The sequence below is a fragment of the Cornus florida genome, unplaced genomic scaffold, assembly GCF_030987335.1.
Source record: "Cornus florida cultivar Cherokee Brave unplaced genomic scaffold, ASM3098733v1 CherokeeBrave_3.0.0_Hap2_Chr01, whole genome shotgun sequence".
NCBI classification, from domain to species: domain Eukaryota; kingdom Viridiplantae; phylum Streptophyta; class Magnoliopsida; order Cornales; family Cornaceae; genus Cornus; species Cornus florida.
The window spans coordinates 111,205,822-111,227,562 of record NW_026775571.1 but is presented as its reverse complement, the minus strand read 5'-3'; the positions used below and the strand labels follow the sequence as shown (position 1 = coordinate 111,227,562).

The 21,741-nt window shown below is 34.7% G+C and overlaps 2 protein-coding genes across 6 annotated transcripts; one reads left to right on the top strand and one right to left on the bottom strand.

Moving 5' to 3' along the window:
- Window positions 1-7,025: 7,025 nt before the first annotated feature.
- LOC132313945 (F-box protein At5g46170-like) lies at window positions 7,026-9,885 on the top strand. The gene is made up of 2 exons (XM_059812880.1): window positions 7,026-8,693; window positions 9,520-9,885. The coding sequence occupies exon 1, from the start codon at window positions 7,491-7,493 to the stop codon at window positions 8,673-8,675; it is 1,185 nt and encodes a 394-aa protein (XP_059668863.1). The 5' UTR covers window positions 7,026-7,490; the 3' UTR covers window positions 8,676-8,693; window positions 9,520-9,885.
- Window positions 9,886-12,758: 2,873 nt separating this feature from the next.
- On the bottom strand, window positions 12,759-21,535 carry LOC132313918 (transcription factor TCP2-like). Of its 5 annotated transcripts, XR_009483472.1 has the most exons (6): window positions 21,006-21,535; window positions 20,590-20,659; window positions 20,308-20,417; window positions 18,360-20,083; window positions 14,306-14,587; window positions 14,067-14,272 (listed from the first exon to the last, which is right to left on the bottom strand). XR_009483472.1 is itself a non-coding variant. In XM_059812867.1 (5 exons), exon 4 carries the CDS (start codon window positions 19,685-19,687, stop codon window positions 18,404-18,406), a length of 1,284 nt encoding a protein of 427 aa, XP_059668850.1. In that variant the 5' UTR covers window positions 19,688-20,083; window positions 20,308-20,497; window positions 20,590-20,659; window positions 21,006-21,535; the 3' UTR covers window positions 12,759-13,008; window positions 18,360-18,403. The 5 variants fall into 5 exon arrangements, 4 of the variants coding, with proteins under 4 accessions (XP_059668850.1, XP_059668839.1, XP_059668845.1 ...); XM_059812867.1 differs by lacking the exons at window positions 14,067-14,272; window positions 14,306-14,587 and adding an exon at window positions 12,759-13,008 and having other exon boundaries at window positions 20,308-20,497; XM_059812856.1 differs by lacking the exons at window positions 14,067-14,272; window positions 14,306-14,587 and adding an exon at window positions 12,759-13,008.
- Between the last annotated feature and the right edge of the window lie 206 nt (window positions 21,536-21,741).

Below are 21,741 nucleotides of genomic sequence, written 5' to 3'. Positions count from 1 at the left end.
ATAGAGCATTTTGTTATTTAGGACTTATTTTGGATATTTTGGACCTGAACAATGATTCTCAATTCATAAGTAAATATTTTGCTTAATTCAACCAAAGTGAAAATAAACTTTAAAAATAGAGCATTTTGTTATTTAGGACTTATAACTTGTTCTCAAATTTTTACTTGATGTTGCAAATTTGCAACACACATATATATATATGTTGCATGGATGTTGTGTCTTCAATATGAATGTGTTGCATAACCGTTATTACTTTTTTATTGCAGTGACCGAACGCTGCACCGAATAGTCGTCGAAGAATAAAGATAATAGTTGATGTAAGGAAGCGACCAAAAGAGTCGCGTTTCTTGCAGCATCTTGTTGTTGAAATAGCAGCGAAATAGTCGCTGCTTTTCCTCATCTCTCCTTTCTTGATTTGGTCTCCAACGGCGGCGACTTGTGTTAGGGTTTACTCCCATGTGTATTGGTTTAGGGGTTTTTTTTATAATAATTTTAAAATAAAAATTATTTAATAACAAATAATTTTATTTATTTTTATATTTAAAATAAAATAAAATAAATAGAATTAGAGTGGGAAGTCGGAAAAAAAAAAAAAAAAAAAAAAAATTGAATACTTCAGTCATAATACTAACCATTTGACCACATAAATTAAAAATTTTTTAAAAAAATTTAATGTTTCAAATTGAGAAAAGAAACAAATGTAATTTGTATATATATATATTGAACAACTTAGCCTTCCCACCCAAAAACATTTAGATTTAGATTACTTATTTAACACCAAGTCTATCCAACCCATCTCGAGATCGGGCTGGATTGTACTTTTCCAAATTGTACCTCTAATTCCTATGTCATGAAATTCCACAACATTTTTTAAGGTGAACCCTTAAAAATTTACCTTGTAATCCTTATTTTATATTTTACGTTTGGTCACTTTGTTTGCAAGTGAAATAATACAATTCCATTATTTACTCATGGTTTACTAGAGTGACTCACCTTAATCTTAGTAGGTCGTGTTCTAAGACGACCCCTACTTATTTATAGACTTCCACCTCCACAAGGACAACTGTGATGCATTACAATCAATGATGTGAGATATCTTTTAGAATTGTCTACATAAATATTCTTGATATTTACAACTCTGCAAAATTCTCTATTATTTCATAAAATTCAACAATCTGCTATCTTCTTCAAGCTCTTTAACGAACCTTTCACCATTCTACAATACTAAACAAGTCCTCTACAATTTAGAATTGTTTACATAAATATTCTTGATATTTACAATATTTCAGAAAATGCTCTACTATTTCAGAAATTCTCTACCATCTTATTCAAACTCTTTAATGAATCTTTCACCATTCTACAAGGAGTCCTCTCTACACAAATGTGGAGTACTGGAAGACTTTAAAACCCAACTCTACTGATGACAACAAATCTAAAGACTCTAAAACCCAAACTTTACTCATGTCATGTAAATGTAGTTATTCTCAGCGCTAGCGTTTTGCCTCCTGCAAATAGGACGCCACAATAGTAATATGTACAAAATTTATCATTAAAGCCCGTTTGGGGTTACTGTTGGAATAAAAAAAATGTTTTTATTAATAAAGTTGCCAAAAAAATTACAATAAGTAAAAAGCATGTTAGGTGTATGGTGATACATTATAATAAGTACCTTTCATAATCAATTTTTTTTTTTAAATTTATTTTGTAACTATATTTTTCAAAACATTTCTATTGCTAATTTTACAATAATGTCCTTTAATAGGAAGTTATTATATTTGATAATAGCACCTTTATTAAAGAATGAGCGTAATTGTCTTTATAAAAAATAAAAAAAAGAACATAATTGACTAATAAAAAAGAATTACCTAAAGTAGTCAACTTACTCAAAAAGTAGTGTTTTTAATGGTTACCAAACATATCTAAACCCAATTTTTTAAAATAAAGTACTTTTAAATAGTAGAGAAACAATTCTAAACAGACTCTAATATTTGACTTAGATATGGTGTAGGTGAATTGTAATATCTTAGAAGACGTACTCCAATCAATACTAATTTGTTGTTGTTACAAATTGAAATAGTATTGAGCTCTTTTCTAGATACGAAGAAATGCAAAATTTGGTTATATACAATGAATGATTAACCATTTGTTGACTGCATCATAAATCAGCTTGAATTAGCCTTCTAATAACCTAATGATCTACCAAACCTCCCTTTTAGCTGAACCAAATTTAAATGGTGTCCCGTGACAGTAGAGTTTGTGATCAATATATTGGTTTCAACAATGCAATGACTATATTTCTCAAAAAAACTTTTAAGTGTGTTCGTAGTTTATTATCAAAGGTAAACAAAGTTCATCTGTGTTCCTCTCTGCAAATCAATTGTAGGCCCAAAAAAATAAATAAATAACTCTTAGGACATTTTTTCCACCTTACATACTAAAATAAAAAGTCGCATTTTGGACATCAAGAAAATATTCCTGTTAAATTTATCAAAAGAAATCAAATAACAATACATGTATATACAACTCATGATGTATGAGAGTGATGCCGACCTTACAAGATAGAATCTAATTTTTGAAATTGTCAAATAAAAATACTCAAAGATCGCACATGCATGTGAGATCCTCTCAAATGTTAAAGTTTGTAGACAGAGAACTAATATCATGTGATTTGTTTGAAAGACTGAAATTCACGAAGGATGGTTTTGCTTCCAACAATGCATTCTTTCCCATTGATGGAATTCTCAAATGAACACATATTCACCAAAGCCAACAAGCACACATTTCATATATAACTACTATTCAACCAATGAATTATATATATATATATATATAAAGGGTCGTTTGTGGATCCAACATCAAAGATGGGATGGGCCACAACCTATATTTAGATAATACAAAAACAAATCATTAATCATGTTATGATGAATTGATGTAACAAGGCATTATTCACGTTGTCCTTCTCATTTAAGGATGTAATGAGTGGCCAAGGTTACTATACCTTACAAAAGATGGGGGTCCATGGCCATGAGTGGTTGTGGGTCATTTTAATGGCAAACCATTGGCCATGCATGTGCCAATTAAGGTTATCAATTTTAAGGGTAACCTATATGATTCTTTTGGTCTCTAGCCTTCATATGCTATGGGTTATTGGCAAATACAGTTCTTGGCTTGATAATGACTTCTATATCCCAACTCAAACTGTTGTGATCATGAATTGATCGAATTCCTTTCAACAAGCCCATCATTTGCGCGCGTGTATGTGTATTACACTATCTTCAATCAGTGATGGGTTGTATTTCACACGTGGGTTGCACGCTCCAGCAACAGAGCCCTTAAGTTTTAGGGCATGTGGGCTCTGGAAGGGCACTTTGTCTTCCTTTTATTGGATTCGAATGGATATATTTGTCCACGATCTTTACACATTCAATTCTAAAAGACCCTCTCTTGCTCTCTTTGTAGATTACCATGGATGACATTTTAACATTGTGATACAGTTTGTTACCCTTACTCAAATTTTGCCGAACTTTCTTGTTTCATCTTTTGGTACCTTAATAATATCTTGCTTTTGGGTTAAAAAAATTTGAAATGAATTTTGACTTTGGTAAATAAAATTTTATTTTAAAGATATGTGAATTCATCGCCACTTGAGAGATTGATTAAAAGTTTAGGTGTTACTTGATTTGTAACCATGAGAATAGTTTGCTGAAAACATAAAACTGAAAATAGAAAACTGTATAAAAAACTCTCTTGATTCAGTTTTATAAAAATTATTTTCAAAAAACTCAGTTATAAAAAAGTTTGTTTTTAGAGAATTGTCTATTAATGTTCTCTGAAAACTATTTTCAATTCTCTAAATTCTTGAGAACTATTTTCAGAATTACGAACCAAACAAACCCTAATTTATAATTGTTCTTTGGGTTGCCTCCCCTCCCAGTGTTCAAGTTATAGGGCACAAAATCCCTTGCTAGCTAGATATATTCTTGTTATGTTACATTTCCAAAACTATATGTATTTGTATATGTGTGTGTGTGTGTATATATATATATATATATATATGAGGTCAATTTGATAAACTGTATATTGTAATTCCCTTATGTAAAACGGGAGTTTATAAATTTGGAAGAATGAACCAGCTAGATCTACTACAAAATAGTTAATGTTATCCATTACATGAGGTCATGTGACAATGTGACCTGACCTATGAGAAAATATAATCAAGTTCTCTTTTAAATATTACATCACAAGCAAGAAAATATAATTGTATATCCGTACATAGGTTATATTTTAAATTTAAATAAACCTAGCTAGTGCGAACTCAGTGGGCAATATCTCAACCCTACTAACCAAGAAACTGTCGTAGGATTTGATCTCATGCATGCTGTTTATTCCAAAATAATTGAAGGTTTCCCACCAAAAACAAAAACTAGCCTAATACGGTAATACCTAGGTGGTTTAAATAATATACATGCGTGGTTTTAACACGGAGTTGGATTTTATTAAAGAGAAAAGGTAGAAAAGAAAAAACGCAAAATATATAGAAAAAAATAAAAAATACGGTGCTTCCTCTTTCGTCACACAAACCGGAAACTAAAAACTCTTTCTCTTATCCATTACCAAAATCCTAAATCTGAATACATAGCAAAGTATAAATGAGTAAAAAAGATTACTGAAGTACTAAATTGTAATACATAGTAAAATATGGATTAATGAAAATTTCAACACTAGTAATTAAATGTGTGTATTTTGGTTAAAATTAGTAGTTAAGGAAGTTTTGACTTACTCTTAAAATGATTATAGTTTTATGAATTTTTACTTTGTGAATAAAAAAAAAAAAAACTTTTATTAGTAGAGTTGTCAAAAATTTGCTTGGTGACACATTATAATAAGTATTTTTCATAATTAATTATTTTTTAATTTATTTTTTAACAATATATTTTTAAACATTTCTATTGCTAATTTTACAATAATAAATTTATTAAGAAATATGTATAATTATCTTTATAAAAAATAAAAATGACATAATTGACTAATAAAAAAAAGTTACCTAAAAATATTCAACCTCCACTCATACGCAGTTTTAAAAGCTCTAAATCCTAACTTTATTCAAAAGCTCTAAGTTAAATTTGGTAACCATTAAAAGCGTTTTTCATAGTTACCAGATACATCTAAATGTAATTTTTCAAAATAAAAGTGCTAAAATATAGAATACAAGAAGCATTCTTCGATATGTGATTATTTTCTTTTGTTCTCTCCCTCCAATTTTGGAGAGTTTTTAATTTTTTTTTTCCTTAATCTTTTTGCCCTTTCAATTATACTATATAAGAGAGTAATCTTTATTTTTTAACTCTAACTTGGCCTAGATAGGTTTTTCTCTTTCATGTTGCTTATAATTACTCAAAAATTAATTAGTATGGATCTAAAATGTAACATGTACATCTCTTGTTTGATGTCGCTAAATGGATGTAAAAAATTCAAGATCTATCCGAGTATAAAATTAGAAAAATTAATATGGTATAGTGGATTTTAAATTTGGGTTGCTAGTAGAGTGCAATCATGGTTGACCAAAATTACATTTATTAATTATGAACTACCAATTTGTGTAAATTTAGGGTTATTGTTATTTATTTATTTAGGTTCAAGTCATTTGTGTTTGTGTATAGTTGATGCAACGTTATTTTTATATTTTAGTACAGACTGCATGGCACCGTATGGTCCGTCATTTACTTGAAACTTCTGAAAATTTTGGATGGGCCTCTAAATATAACCACATGCCATCATATCGTGAAATCCAATATAATTGAACTTCCATGATTTTTATTTTATTTTTGTAGATCTATTTTAATAAAATAAAAAATAATGAATGCATCAAACCTAGCTTAGTCTTAGGACTTATCGACATTGTAACTCACAAAATAGACCTCCATGCAACTTTTTTTGGAGAGTAAAACAAATATGAGACATATATCTCATCGATTTTTATCTTCAGCATCTATTTTTATATTTCATGCACTCTTAAGATCTTATTTGCACTAATTTTGGTGGTCTATAGCTATCAGCATGCCAACCACAATTATTATTATTATTATTATTAGTATTATTTAATTTGAATTTTAAAATAATTAATATATGTCTTGAATATGGTTCACTCCATAATCATATGGTGTAGTGTGATTGTCAATCTCTATAGAACTCCATTATAAGGTCTTTCTTGCAGCTCCAATATTCTTTATCTCAAACCCTTAGCTTAGCTAATGTATTAGCTTCTTAATCACATACTTATGCTTGACGGCAATTCATATAACATCAACATATATATATAATGACAATAACAAGATAATTTATAATAAAATACGACGAAAAGTTTTCTCTGCTCTAATTAGTATGTCATATACATTGCTTTTATCACATCTCGAATTCAGATAAAAATTTGATCATAAAAACTAAAATGTATTCAATGCATTTTACGAAGGCAAATATTGTTTGGAAAATGCTCATTTTGAGTTGTCAATTGAATTAGGTATCTGAATTTTTTATTTTTTTGAAAATTTCATTCTGAATAAAAAATATTTTTAAAAGGAAATCTAATAGTACAAATGTCCTTCAAATACAAAATTACAGGTTTTTTTTATTTTTATTTTTTATGACAAGAATGTTAAACAAGAGCTCCCTAATATAGGGATTAATCTAACTACTCGAGCAACACTCACAAAATTGCAGGGTTTTGGCATCCCCAACCTCAGAAACTCACTCATATATATATATATATCCCTCAATCCAACAAACAGCGTATGAATAATATGTAGGTGTTTATGTAGAGGTTGGTCAAGTTTTATGGCGAGTAATGTGTGGGTGGGCCTTGCCCATGGTACTCTAAAGTCAATGTTAGTGGTCTCAATTGGGCCGACCCTCAATACTAGAACCCAACTTGCCCAACTAAAAAACAAATCAATATTTGCAAGCCTAATCTCCACCAAATCGTTTGTACTTTTACGCGCATTTTATATCCAACTCCATCTCTCTCTCTCTCTCTCTCTCTCTCACACACACACACCCACACACACGCTACTCTCTCTCTCTCTCTCTCTCTCTCTCTCTCACAACGCGCCTCTGTAAGACAAAACCGTGGATCTATCTCACCATTCACCTTTCTCCCTCTCTCTGCTCAGTAAAACTGTCCAGAGGCAGAACAGGTATCTCTCTAAAACTCCTGTATAACCATTTCCCCAATTTCATATGTTTTTATCGGGGTTAGATCGATCTTCTTTCACCCTGTAAAATGATAAACTGAGAATCGTTAGATCTAACCCCAAATCGATACTCATACTCTCCTTTAGGGCTTCCTTCTCTCTCTATCAAAACGAAGCTTTCCTCAGTTCCACACGCCCTACCCCACCTCAAATTTGACCACTTTCAGAGCTCCCTCCTCTCTCTATATATATAGATATATAGACACACAAACTTATCTATATATTCATATTTATTTTCTTCCGATGTCTTCTCTTCGCCCAGATCTGACAACCAGAATCTACCCGGAACCCTACACTTCCGTCGCCGGCATGGACCATTTCGATCGATTGCCGGATTCTCTGCTCCTCCTGGTCTTTAACATGATTGGAGACGTCAAAGCCCTAGGTCGATGCGGCGTTGTTTCGCGGCGCTTCCACAGCTTGGTACCTCAGGTGGAGAACGTGGTGGTCCGCGTTGATTGCGTCATCTCCGACGACGACGCTTCCTCTGCATCTGGGTCGTCAGATAAATCACGCGGTGCGGTCTCCAACCTTTTCCGGCTTGTATTCGGTGGAATCGTGAAACCCCTCCAAGCCCTTGGTCAATTTCTGGGCCCAAAAAGGTCGAACTCCGGTTCGTCCTCCCTCGCTGTTGGCCGTGGGTCCGCGGTTGGCGTCGATGACGATATTGACCAGGGTGGGGTGACCCACCATTCGCCTACCCAAGTGTTGAAGAATTTTGACGAGATCAAATTTCTCAGAATTGAGCTTCCTAGTGGTGAATTGGGCATAGATGACGGTGCTTTGTTAAAATGGAGGGCCGATTTCGGGTCAACACTCGATAATTGTGTGATCCTTGGTGCTTCTTCAGTGATTTATCCAGGACCTACTAAGTGCTTGCTCTCACAAGACGGAAATGTTGATGGGTTTTGTGGTAATATGAATTGTGGTGGCAGTGGAGACGATAATGGGAGCATACCTGAGTCCTTTTACACGAATGGGGGCTTGAAATTGCGGGTTGTTTGGACAATTAGTTCGTTGATAGCTGCGTCAGCGAGGCACTACTTGCTTCAGCCGATAATTGCAGAGCACAAGACATTGAATAACTTGGTTTTGACCGATGCTGATGGGCAGGGGGTGTTGTGTATGAACAGGGATCAGTTGGAGGAGTTGAGGGTGAAGCCGTTGTCCGCATCATCGGCATCAAAGAGGACCCTTGTTCCGGCTCTGAACATGAGGCTGTGGTATGCCCCACACTTGGAATTGCCTGATGGGACTGTGCTGAAGGGGGCAACATTGGTTGCAATCAAGCCTAGCGAGCAATTGGTAGCAAAGAAGGAGGCGTCGGATGGGTCTTGGGTTTCGACTGCTTTTGAGGAGCCATACGGGACGGCAGCAAAGATGTTGGTGAAAAGAAGAACCTATTGTCTTGAGATGAATTCCTTCTGAGGGCAATGCATGGCTGAGGTAATTTGGTGTCTTTTGATTCTACATTAGGAAAATTGTGAACAATATACAAAATTACAGGCCACGCACTTGCTTATGTGCCATGAATTAATATTTATGCTACGTATCATTGCTAGAAGGCACCCTAATAATATTTGAGCTGGGTTGTATCTGTACATTTGTTTCTCTGTAGTTTAGCTTTGGATCTTCCCTTTTGTCTCTGATAATACATATATATTATTAAAAAATTGCTTGTCAGTTGCTCTTTCGTGGTGGGATCACTCAAATTATTGAATCTGCAATGTAATTTGCAACACAAGTTGAAGTTTTTATAAATGTCTTCGTTGTCTATGTGGCATAGTAGAAAGATCCTATTAGATATGCATCTGCTTTAGTAGAACTCCCCGAATCCAGTAAACAGTGGGTTAATGGAAGTAATCAATCTAAAATTTTAAACCCTTTGTTTCACAAAATATACACACACACACACACACACACACACACACGCTTTAGTTTTTTCATATTATATTTAATTTAACTGGAAGTCCTTTTTCATCAAATTAGGTGCCTCTTGGCCCTTGGGTAAAAGATGGCTTAGATAGACTTATTATGACATCGAGCTGCTCAAATAATTGGACTTGAGGTTAGAGTATGGCTGGGAGTCACTTATAAAAAAAAAAGTATAGCTGGGAGTCGTGTCATGTGCATTTCCTTCACTGTTTTTTAGCCTGGGACCTGCCCTGTTATCTCTCTGATGTATGCATCTCTATGATTTATGCAACTCTTCATTAATTATTCAGAATTGCTTGATCACTCTTAATGTGTTGAACTTTTATGGGATCTTCAGGGAAAGGACAGTTCTTTAAGGAGAGTGTAGAAAGCATACAATTTTGTTTGCACGAAGCTTAATTTGATGACAGTGCTCCGTCAAGCCAAATATTGCGTCCTGCTTGCACCTGAAACGTCAGCTTGGTTGATTATTCGGTGCAAATCTATTAACTTCTTTGCTTGACTGATGGATGAAATGCGGCTTCTTTTTGTTTTATTTCAGGCATATGCTTGTAAGAATTGCACATAATGCAACTAGATTGATGCTGTAAGAGATGTGAGCCTTTGAGTTTGTAGACTTTTTCATTTCTTAAATATGTGAATATTGTAGTTATGAATTTGTTATGCTTATTTGATGCAATTATTAAATGCAGTTAACAGTGTACTTTGCATATACTACACAAATGGCTAATACTATTTGTTGTTGCACTGCTTGCTGTCAATGTTATGGAAATTTCATTAGTTACATTATCATAATTATTAGCCCCAAGGAACTTATTTCATGGCATTGGTTGCCCTAAAAGAGTTGAATAGATGATATGGGATGTACTTGACTAGGTAGAGTGCTTCCTTTTCTTTTCTTTTTTCTTCCCTCTTCTCAAAAGTTTTTAGGATAGCATGTTTGTGCCTCAGAAGCTGTGACTCGTGTTTCTTAAGTGCATCAATGTTAGTTTGGTTCCTTGTAGAAAATCAACTCTTGAAACTTGTCATGCTTGCTCTGGTACTAATTTTGCAGATGCCTTCACAATTATTGGATGAAGCATCTTTCTTTCTCCTCGCAATCACTTTTCTGCCCCCCTCCAATTTTAGCTAGAAAAATCTTTCAAATCACTTTGGTCTCGAGTTGGTCAAGGAAATGGTTTAGGAGAATCTACTACTCCGTTGTGTGGATGCTTTGATTCCTTAGTTCTGCAATCTAAAAGAACATGTTCCGCCATTCAGAATATTGTTCAGAATGATATCTATCTCAGCATGTAGTTTGAGTGTCAAGACAGTTATTTAGCATCAAAATAATGTTAATTTGTGGTCCGTCGATCAGATGTAGGACGGTTTCATTTCCTTGTAAATATGCATATACTGTATGTAAGAGCGTAGTTAATTAATTCAATTATCAGGAGATTGATGTGCAATTTTCTCTTCAACATTGCGATTTCAATGTAGTTGTTCATTCGAACCTTTTTAGCTTCCTCTGGATCACTATTTATCTTGGTAGTTTGGGTATGCAGGACCAAGATGAGGTAAGGACCCTTTTACTGGTGGGTGGCGTTGTGATTCATCAAACTCGTGGGGTTTTCTCATTCTTTGTAGTAAAAAAAAGGAAAAAAAGATGGTTTTAAATGAGCAAAGAGGGTACCACAATGACTTGATTTGCACATGGACTATCTGCTAGTGATTTGGATGGGGGCTTGCTGCTAGGACCTGGCTGATTATGATGCACCCTTTGGTAGATGAGCAGAGATTTTGATAAGAAATACTACTAAAACCAAGGCAATAATAACTGAAGCAGAATTACTTGTTTTATTAGCAGTTGGTGGCATCAAATCATGCTGCTGTTAACCACCACGAGAAGACTTTAATTATGTTTGAGTGCCGATGATGATGATGAAGGTAAAAGCTGAGTGGGTGTTGACTCTCGAGGTGCATTTAATAAGATTACTCCAATAATGGCTGCCCATGTCCCCCCACTCTTGGTGAAATTCATGCATTTGTTTTTAAATAAATTACTGTAGCATTTTGATTATGACTTCCATTCTGTTTTTGAGTCGTATTCAATGTGTGAAGCTGTTGAATCATCAATGCCTATTGAAAGAAGCCCTTTATTGTATCTTAACTTTGAAGTTTTTCAAGACATTCATCAACATTTTCTTATACATTTGGGGCAGTTAGGGAAGCCCAAAATTAGGGTCAGCCCAGTCCAGATTGCTCTTAGGTTTGTTTTGTTTTTCTGTTCATCTTCAAAATATACTTTGTGATAGCACTCCTGTAGAAGCCGACGTTTGTCTTCATTGATAGTACCATCTATTCTTAAAAGAAAACAAATACGTACCCTTAATATATAAGCATAGTGTCCTTATTCTCTCAATTGACATTTATTTTTCATAGCATCTTAGTGCTATAATTCTCAAATTTTGTCACGATGCTAACTTGCTACATGCATTGGTGTATCTCTTCATATGGAAACTGAAATAAGGTACTACTATTGACTAGGGGTGGCAAATTGTATTCGCTAATCATAATTGTCTTGTGTTGATATAAGAATATTTTACTAAATAACTCAACCTATTTAGTATTCGTGTTAGGAACCCTTAACACTAACTCAATCTGTTTATTAAACAAGTTCAGGAACCATTAACACTGACCCAACCTGTTTAAAATAAAAAATTATATTATTTAAATTATTAATAATCCTCAATCAAACAATAAATATTTAAAAAAAAATATAAGTTTCAATCCAACCAAATTACCAAATAGTCTTAGTTTACGAAAGAGTAAATTATAAGACACAAGATTAGATAATTATTTTGAAACTTAAATATAAATTTGTTTATAATATGTATAGTTAAGCATAGTGTTAGAGCCGTGTTGATCGGTAAGTCCTAAATACTATATATAGCCCACCTCCTCCTTGAGGGTAGGGAGAAAAAACAAAGTACCAAAGTTTTAAATCGGAGAGCTTGGATGCGATATTTTGCCGGAAGAAATCACTCACTGTCATTTTCACTAATTTGTTTAAACGTTTTCGGAACAAGTTGAAGTAGCACACCAAGCCCAGGGAAAAACATTAAAGGCACGACAGGCACAATGTTTATTTTGGTCATCTCTAGATTTTAAATTGGTTGCACTTATCAAGCTATCTGATCAAATGACTAATACGTATCAAAACATTTTAAGTTCATCCATGACTTAAGCATACTATGATCAGTAGTAGTCGAGGAATCAAAGGAAGGCTACAACAAATGTGAATTCTAAGAACTGGAAGAAATCTAATCCGTGGCACGTGGAATTTAACTGAAAAATAAAAGTGATGAGTATCTGATGTATAAATGCAAAATTACAGGGAGTACTGCACAAGCAACACAAATGTATGTTGAGTTCTTAACCGAAGATAATGATTTTAGATGATGAACTAAGCTGACTTCCATTCTTTAGTTAACTGTTCTCAGGATTAAGATCATAGCCAACAACATTTACCTTTTAAAAAAAAAAAAAAAAAAAAAAAAGATCATAGCCAACAAAAGAAAACAAACATTCAAAATATTGCGAAAAGAAAGCTGCTAAGAATGGGCATTATAGAAATTGAGGAAGCGATTCAAATCAATTCTGTTATATCTCATGGAAACGCCACCTTGTATGCATAGATAAAAATATTTAGCTAGGTTAATGCCAGCTGAATGATTTCAAAATGGAAAACGCAGAACAAACAATATCAGAAGCACAATTATAACATACAACTGAAGGTAGGGAAGGCATGATTTCACTCGCAACTTGCTACTACTTCTTCAGACACCTGCATCAAACATTGCCAATATAGTTTATGTGCCTCGTATTTTGTCAGCAATAGTAAGGGTATCACAGTATAATTTACTCGAAAATGAAGAGGAAAAAAATATATGTATCACTGTATACATATAAATATGAAGCTATTAAAATGACAATGGAAACCCCTTAGAAGTAATATCAACACGAAATGAAAATTGAAAGCTCATCCTGAAGAAGGAAAAGCAAAGCAATAATTATTTAGAAAATTCAAATAATGTACTATATTATTTACTTCTACACTTTTCAAGGTAAAAAAGCTGCATCCATTTTTGTTTTAGAGACACCAATCAAATTCATGGTTAAAATAGCATTGTTAATGTAACCAGAAGTTTAGATCTTTTATTATAGTCTCCTGTTTCAATATATTACTTTTGGTGAACAAACAAGATAAGAACATTCAACTGTTAGTAATGGCTTAAAGAGGCTAACTACACTAGGTTAAACGTTTTAAATGCAGTTGAAGTGTCATCTTACCAAATATGGGCAAGTAATATTTGAATCATGCTGTGCCAGGAGCTGGATACCAAGATAATGTTATGGCTTTCATTATGATTTCTCAGGGCTCCAAAAGGAAGAGAGAGTGAGGGAAAAAAGCCAGTTCCAAATAATATTGTATCGTTGAAGTGTAACTTTAACTGCCCTGTGGCTGTTTATGGGAGGAAGGGGAAATAAACACCAACTAAAGAGGAGAAAAAGAATAATTATAGGTACGTTATAACTATTCTTATATCCTTTTTATTGCATCAATAGCTTATATATATATACATATATTTCCATAATTAATCTATTAGTTGAGGGGGTTTATAAATCTTTTATATATGCCCATGATAGATGAAACTATGATTATGGTCCTTTCAAAACTACAAGAAGCTTTTCAAACTGCTCAAGGAAACTATTTCAAGACACATTATATCTAGAGATCACGTAATAGAAATTGTTGCTCTCCATAAGTAGAGATTTTTTGTTTCAATGAATGAAATCACAACCATATCAAGAGGTCAGAGAATTTGAAACTGTCACAACACATTTTTCTTAAAGAATCATACATATAATTGCATTTGTTTGAGAAACATACTGGACAAGTCGAAACTTTATAAAATCATAAAACTTGGATCTTCGCTTCAAGCACATCAGAATAAAAAATAAAATGCTAAATGCTTTTCATTTACACATATAAACCATATGAAGTTTGAAGACGAAGGAAAAAAAAAAAAAAAAAAGTCATATCACACCTTAATCAGTATTTTGTACAAAGTCATTTATACCTCTCATATTATGAACCAATAGCAGCTGTAAATCCAACTGTTGTATGTGTACTTTTAAGATTAGTGATATGCATCTTATGAACTTCCCGGTGAATGTGTGTAAACCAAATACAAAATGCTAATTAGACTCTCATGCACCTCCATATATAAATTATTCCAGCGGGCTTCTCCACCATTTGTGCCATTGAATAAAGGATAAAGGGAAGATGGCAGTCTAAACCAGTTGTTCCAGAAACATCTCACCCTTGGTGACTAGCCTACTTCCCATCTTGTAAATGTTTCCTGATGAAATCACAATAAATTCCCAAACCATCATTGGAACAAACTTAACTCATACTAAATTGAAAAACAAGATCAATAGAGCCGCTGCACAGTCTGAATTGAAGGCTAAGGCATCTGTATTATCCAGCTCCCTAATCAGATAAAATATAACCTTGGTCTATTTTCTGATATAATACAATAATAACTCAATGGACCGCCCCCCTTTATATCCTAAATATCGCAATTCTTGCTAATTTGTTTACTATCATCACAAGATGAATGGGAGGATAGCATGTAATCTTTACCTACTTCCGCCACTTATATATATTGCATATACAAAATTTGACCTTGATTTGACTCCAAAAGCTATCCTACTTGAAATAATTAAGACTAAGAAATTTAGACTAGGATGGTCATGCATCTTCTCCTAGTGAAACTTGTACTAACCCTGTTGTCCTTGTTTGGAAGCAATGCACTCATAAGATAGAAGATCCACGTGTTACTGGAAATTAATAGGGTCAAACAAAAGGAAATTCTCAAAAAGCTTAACTGAAGAACGTGAAGTGAGACATGCAACATGGCTGTGGAATTCGGTAACTAGGAACCTTTAAAAGGACAGAAAAAAAATTGCATATAAAATTTATAAAATGCCAAAACCAAAAGCATCAGTAATCATATAAATTAATTGAAATAAGGGCAACTATAAACAGCACTAATGAGATAGTTATCCACCAGATTGGTCAAAACCAAGGGTTGGAGCTTGTGTTTATGGAGGCATAAGACTATCTAGAATGTTGCAAATAGCCTGTTAAGTGGCCCAAGTTCACACCTCATCTCAAAGAGAAAATACAAAAGTAACTCAAAACCGAAAATTGATTAAATATATATATATATATATATTGCATGAAATTAATTTAAACCATCTGCAAAAGCTAAAAGGTTATAGAGTAAGGTTCTTTCAAAAGAATCTTCATTTTCCATTACAAACATTGTACTGATGAAGATAGGACATAACATTGTCTTTTTTATTTTGTTAGTAATGCACAATCTTGTAATCAAGGTAGCAGAAATTTGGAAACCAAACCTTTCCCAAAAAAATATAGGTTTTATTTGAAAGATGGAAAAATAAACACTCAAACCCAATTGTTGTTGAAGTAGGAAAAAAAAAAAAAAAAAAAAAAAAAAAAAAAAAAAAAAAAAAAAAAAAAAAATCATTTTAAGGCAGTTCAAATAGATTTATTAATCTATATCACCCCCAAAATAAGGACAATGACAAAACCTACTTACATAAAAACCATTTTGTCAACACAAGACCATTACACGCAGAACCTACTTGATAAGTAAGGAGGTCGTAAGGGAACAATTTTGATAATTGATATTGTGAATTCCACAAGAGAATGGCTCATAGAGAGAGAGTCCAAGAGCCACTGAAGCTAGGACCTCAACATGGTTTACTATATAATTACACCAGCAACCTAATTTGTTTGATATACTTAAACTGTCCTTACCCTAATTCTTCAAAACTAAATATATAACAGGTGAACATCCATTTAGTATCCATGGCTTGAAAACCCTTCTTTAGATGCTGATCACTATTCTGACCAGGCCACCAGCATCTAGACTACACAAAAGCTAGTGGGCAAAGGCAAACTTACTGCATGAGGCTTCTGCCATTGCGGGGTTGGAGAGGGCTAGATGTACATAAGATAGTGGGATTTCCAGGTCCTGCAAAAATTTGGCATTGAGGAGGAAGATACTAGATCTTCTGCTAAGTGCAAGATTCCATTTCTCACCATTGAATGTACACTCAAGACTGAAAAAATGATTCAACTGAAAGGCAGCTTTTCCAAGATGATGGCACACACAACTTGTAAAACCATTTGCCCTTATTAAGGGTCGCAAGGTCACTCAGAGTCATTCTTCTCCGTCTGAGATTAGGAATTTCTTTTTAAAAGTTGGAAGAATATCATAACTCAGTTCAGATGATCAAGTCTATAATTATTCATACCAGGTTTATACAGGAAAAAGGTTATTTTGCCATCTAGTCTAGAGAATTTGGATACTTCAAAGACTTCAAGGACAGAAGAAGACAGTTTAAGTGGACAAGACTGTTTCAATGCCTTACCTTCCATCTCATCTATATTTTCCTTTCCTCTTTCTTATGGGGTCACTATAACTTGACAAACAAATTATAACTAAAAATTATATTTTAATTAACAATTTAAGAAAAATCACTGCAATGAAAGAATCTTCTCTCTACCATCAAGCATGCATTATTTTATCATATCATCACCTTGTTTTATAATTTAGTTAACTCGGTCACTACTACGGTAATACCCCTCATCAACACAACTGAATAACCCTAAGTTCAATTTCATACTGGTTATTTTCTTTTCGTTCACTTTGCTTTGTACTTTCAACTCTCAAATATTATTTTCTTCCTAACAAAATGAGCCTAAATTTCATTCCCATTGACCAAGAAAATTCTAAGTGGTTAAATGACTCAGACATTTCTTGTTCAGTAGTGTTCTCTAAAACTAAGGTTTGTTGTTCAAAATAGAAAACAGGGAAACATATGGTGAAGAAAGACATTGGTAATCACTAGAAATTGTAATAAAGAATTTTTTTTAAAAAATATATTAACGGTCTGATTCAATTTTCTGATAATACTCTTTTATTTTCATAGAATTAGAAAACAAAAAAATACATCAGAAATTTTTCTTTTTCTTTTTCTGGTTAACAGTTATCTAAAATTGTTATATGAAATTGAGTTAAGAAAAGGTATGAATATTGAAAATTATCTTTTGTAATTCTCTGAAAAGCATTCTGTTTTCAAAATTTTTGAAAATCATTTTCAGAAAATTAATCTACAAGACTAGTACTTTTCAAAACTTATTCAGGAAATGAAAACTACCTGTTGAAAGTGAATTCTTCAAATCAATAACAAACAGCCTTTACTTTCCAATCTTTTCAATGCAATAAAAACTGTAAAATGACATGAACCTCTAAGAGAAATTTAAATGTGAATTAATTTAAGGAACGGGGTGCACAAACAGTTTTTTCCTCCAATGAAAATGTCATCTCCATTAAAGTTTCTTAACTTCATTGAAGTGAAACAAAGAAAAAGAGGAGAAAATTTAAGCCTCTTTTATGACACCCATTGTGAAAGTCCAAAAAAGTAGACCTACCTACGTGCATGGTTTTGACCAATTAGGTTTTAGGTAGTCCCTCATTTTGACCAGCAACCAAAAACTACCCAAACCATATAGGAAACGCTGCTAGAGCTTAACAATCCACCGTTCCATTGACAAGTGTCGGGGAATGGCTATGGTGCAACTGAAATTCAAATGGAATTAATTGAAATGAAGCTAGGGCACACAAGTGTTTGGGATTTTAAAATTGTGCATTGGAATCTGAAAATTGCGTTCTTTCCACATAGTGACCAACACCTGGCTTGGCCAAGATATGCCAGAAAGAAGGGGAACCAAGAAGAGAACAAACAATGAGACAATCCACGCACAGGTTTCACAAAAGACAATACCAGTATATATATAACTAATCCCCTATAGCGGTGCTTTTTAGAATATCAAGAAATCAAACCATTGATGGTACCATAACTCTGATGCAAAATAGCAATTTAAAAATAATTAATATAAAAAATAAAATAAAATAACCTATAGAACAGTATAGCAGACTGAATGAAGCCCATGTGAAGAAAGAGCAACAAACAAATAAGCACAAAAAGCTTCTTGCAAATAAAATTATACTAGTACTACTCAATACCACCACTTACCAGAGTTCGAAGATGTGCCAGGAGGAACTAGCCATTGAAGAAACTCAGTTCTTTCCTTTCCCCTTCTGGTCGGAATGCTGGCCGGAGTCACGATAGTAGAGTTGCAAGCGGCCATCAAGTCCAGGTGGGAAGTGATGATTATTCTCCATAGCTGCAGCATTTGAAGCCGCAGTGCCAATGAAGAAGGGCACATTTGATCCGTCTACAGAAGAAAACCTCTGAAGGTAAGGCATCAGAGACGGCGAATTGGACTGAAGGGTCCCCCTGTTGAAACCAGCAGTAAGGCCGGAAGAGATTGTGAAGTTGAGGTTATAGTCGCCCCCACCAGCTGGGGCTGCCACCGAGACCAGGTGGTCCGGGACGAAAGAGAAATGCTGCTGCTCTGGGTGGTGGTCTCCAACGCTGAAAGGTGGAATGGTCATGGACTGTGGGAGGGAATTCCCCAAATGAATTTGGCCGGGAAACCCAGAAGAAGAATGATGTGTTCGGGACGAAGACGGATCAAGAAGTTCGGAGGCGAAATAATCCATGGGAGCTGAAGACCACTGCCTTGTTGACTTGTGGAACATATTAGACTCGCCACCACGATGGTTTTGTTGAGCTGATCCACTGGGACTCGTATTGCTGTTACCAATACTGCCTATGCCACCGGTGAGAAGCTCAGTGAAAGAGGTCTGAGAAATGGGGTTCACATTGGGATGATTGATGACACAAGACTCATTTTCTTTCTCCTTCTCCTTCGCTGCCCTCTCTCTTGCTCGCTCTCGAGCTTTTATGCGATTTTCAGATCGAGCAAGGGACAAAGATGAGCCTTTGCTAGTTTCCGAAGTGCTACTACAAGCCGATTTCGATAAAGAAATATGTTGTTGCTGCTGATAATTTTGCTCACCACCATCTAATTCTGCATCAGCTAAATCAAACCTCTTTATATCATTCATTTGCTTAGGAGTGTCCAGAAACGAAGTGTTAATTGAAGGTAGCTCATCAATGGAACTAGCAGCCGCACTCAGTAGCCATTCCACGGCCTTGCTGGGCTGATCGTAACCGAGACGATCTTGAAGATCATAGAACTGTATTGCCGTGTGAACTGAGAGACGGACTCGACGGTCCCGAAGCCCTTTGGAGGTCCAAACCTTGCTGTGCCGATCTTTCCCTCCCGATGCCCGAGAAACCCTAACAATCCGCGATGTCGGCCACCCACAGAGCCGGCCAAGGCCAGCGCTTCCGCCGTCAATTGCTCCCCTCATCCGTTTGACCTCTCCATCTTCTTCATCATCTGGGTATAGCTCATCCCCCTTTTGCCGACTCATCTTGTTACATCCCTGCATTTGAATCTCGTCCACCTCCGTACCACTTTCATGCCTTTCTCAACAAAACAAAACCAAGAAAAAGACCCAGTTTTTAGAGAGAGAAAGTGGATGGAGAGAGAGACTGGGATTTTTGGGATCTGAAAGAGGGTTTGGAGTTGGAGGAGGAGGAGAGAGAGAAGTGGGTGCTTGTGCAGGTGGGGGCAACTGTATAATGTGTGGGTGGTCTCCTTTGCATTGATGACGATTACACACAGTACTTTGGCTTTTCTAGTGACATATAAAGGACTCTTTTTGCGCTTCGATATATCACGTTCATCCACAGCCCGCTATTGTCAGAAGCAAGGCACCGTTTAAGCCTTTTGCAGTAATTTCAAACGCAAAGCCTGCGAATTTGCTCAGATTCTCTCTATAAGTCTAAGCATGTGAAGAAAATAAAAAAATCAGATGCTGAGTGACGTACACAGCTTTTACACTGGCTCATCAATTAGTACCTCATAAACTAGAAAATTAGTGATTTTTTTGTATGCTAAGTATAGCACTTTAAACCCTAACCTCAAGCTTTTTGAAGATGATATAGTTTGGGGAAACGAAAAAGGAAAAATAAAAATGAAGAAAGAGAGATTAGTATTATTGCTTACTTCCCTTTGATCTGATCCAATTCTGCTGTGGTTGACAAAAGTTATGCAGCAGTAATTGCGTACAAGAAGTTGCCCATCAGTGCCCTTTTAAGCCTGTATTTAAAGCTTTGCTGACCAAGATTTGCAGATATTAATACATCACTTCGTTTAAAGATCATCAACCATCAAAAAAACGAATGGTCCTGAATAACTATATACACACACACACACATGTAGAGAGTACTAATTAATCACCAAGTATTGGTTGTTCACAGAATTCAAGTATACGGACAAACAACTCACCCGAAGCTAGCTAACAAATATGTGTTCAGCTCCTTCCAGAACATTTAGTGGTTGCCAGATGGATGAGTTTCTGAGTGAAACAAAAATAAATCAAACTATTTTAGCAGAAAAGCACTCAACTTTAAGTTTGATAAATTAATTATATTCAGAAGCCAATGACCACAATGATAAATTCAAAAACTCTACTGCAAACAAATAAGAAAATGTTTTCATCTCCATTGAAAAGTTTAGGAGAATCAACAAAATATTCACAATTACAAGAACCGCTATCAGTTCCTGAATCGAACAAAATTTAACTTTTCCATTTCAAAAACTTTAAACGAATTGAAGAGAAAGACTACCAACAATGTGGAGATGGATCCAAAAAAAAAAAAAAACAAAATCAAAGAGGAGGAGGTAAGATCTAGAAGACCTACTTCGGAGTTTGGTTCCTGTGATGTTGCTTCCTCAAGTTCTCGAGATATGTATATGTCTCTCACTCTCTCTAAAAGTCTAACCCCCAAAGTATACTGAAGCAGTCACCGTATTGAGAAAACAAACCACTTTTTTTTTTTTTTCTCTTTTTCCACTTCCGGCCGTTTACTGCAAGTCATGGAAGCATTCTAAAACCTAGGCAGCAAACCGCCGTTAATGGACCTTGAATTCACCGACGGGGAAAGGTGTTTCTCTCTCTAGAGGCTGATTTGTAGAGAGAGAAAGTGATGAAAAGGAGGTGAATGTTAGGGTTTATCTTTTCTGAAAAAATAATCAGTTTTTGGTAGTAATATCCGAAATTAGAGAAAGACAGAGAGAGGAAATTAAGAGAGGAGAGAGAGACTGTTCTATGGCCTACGCCTTCCCCATTCGAGCACACCACCACCGGGCCTATCGGGAAAGGACAGACACAGCGCCGTTTATCACCTTAAACATGTCCGTTTCACCAAAAACCTCTCTTTTTACATGTAAGTGTGTGATGATAATATAATTGTATCATATATTCTTTTATAATATTAAAAAGTAAATTAAAAATAATAGCAGAACCGTTAATTTATTTTTACATGTGTCAAAATCATTTCAAATTGTTTGACCCATTTTATTATGAATCAAGCGTATCATTAATGTATGTCATTATGTCAATGCTAAGGCCTCGTTGTGTTGTGTTTTGTAGTATTT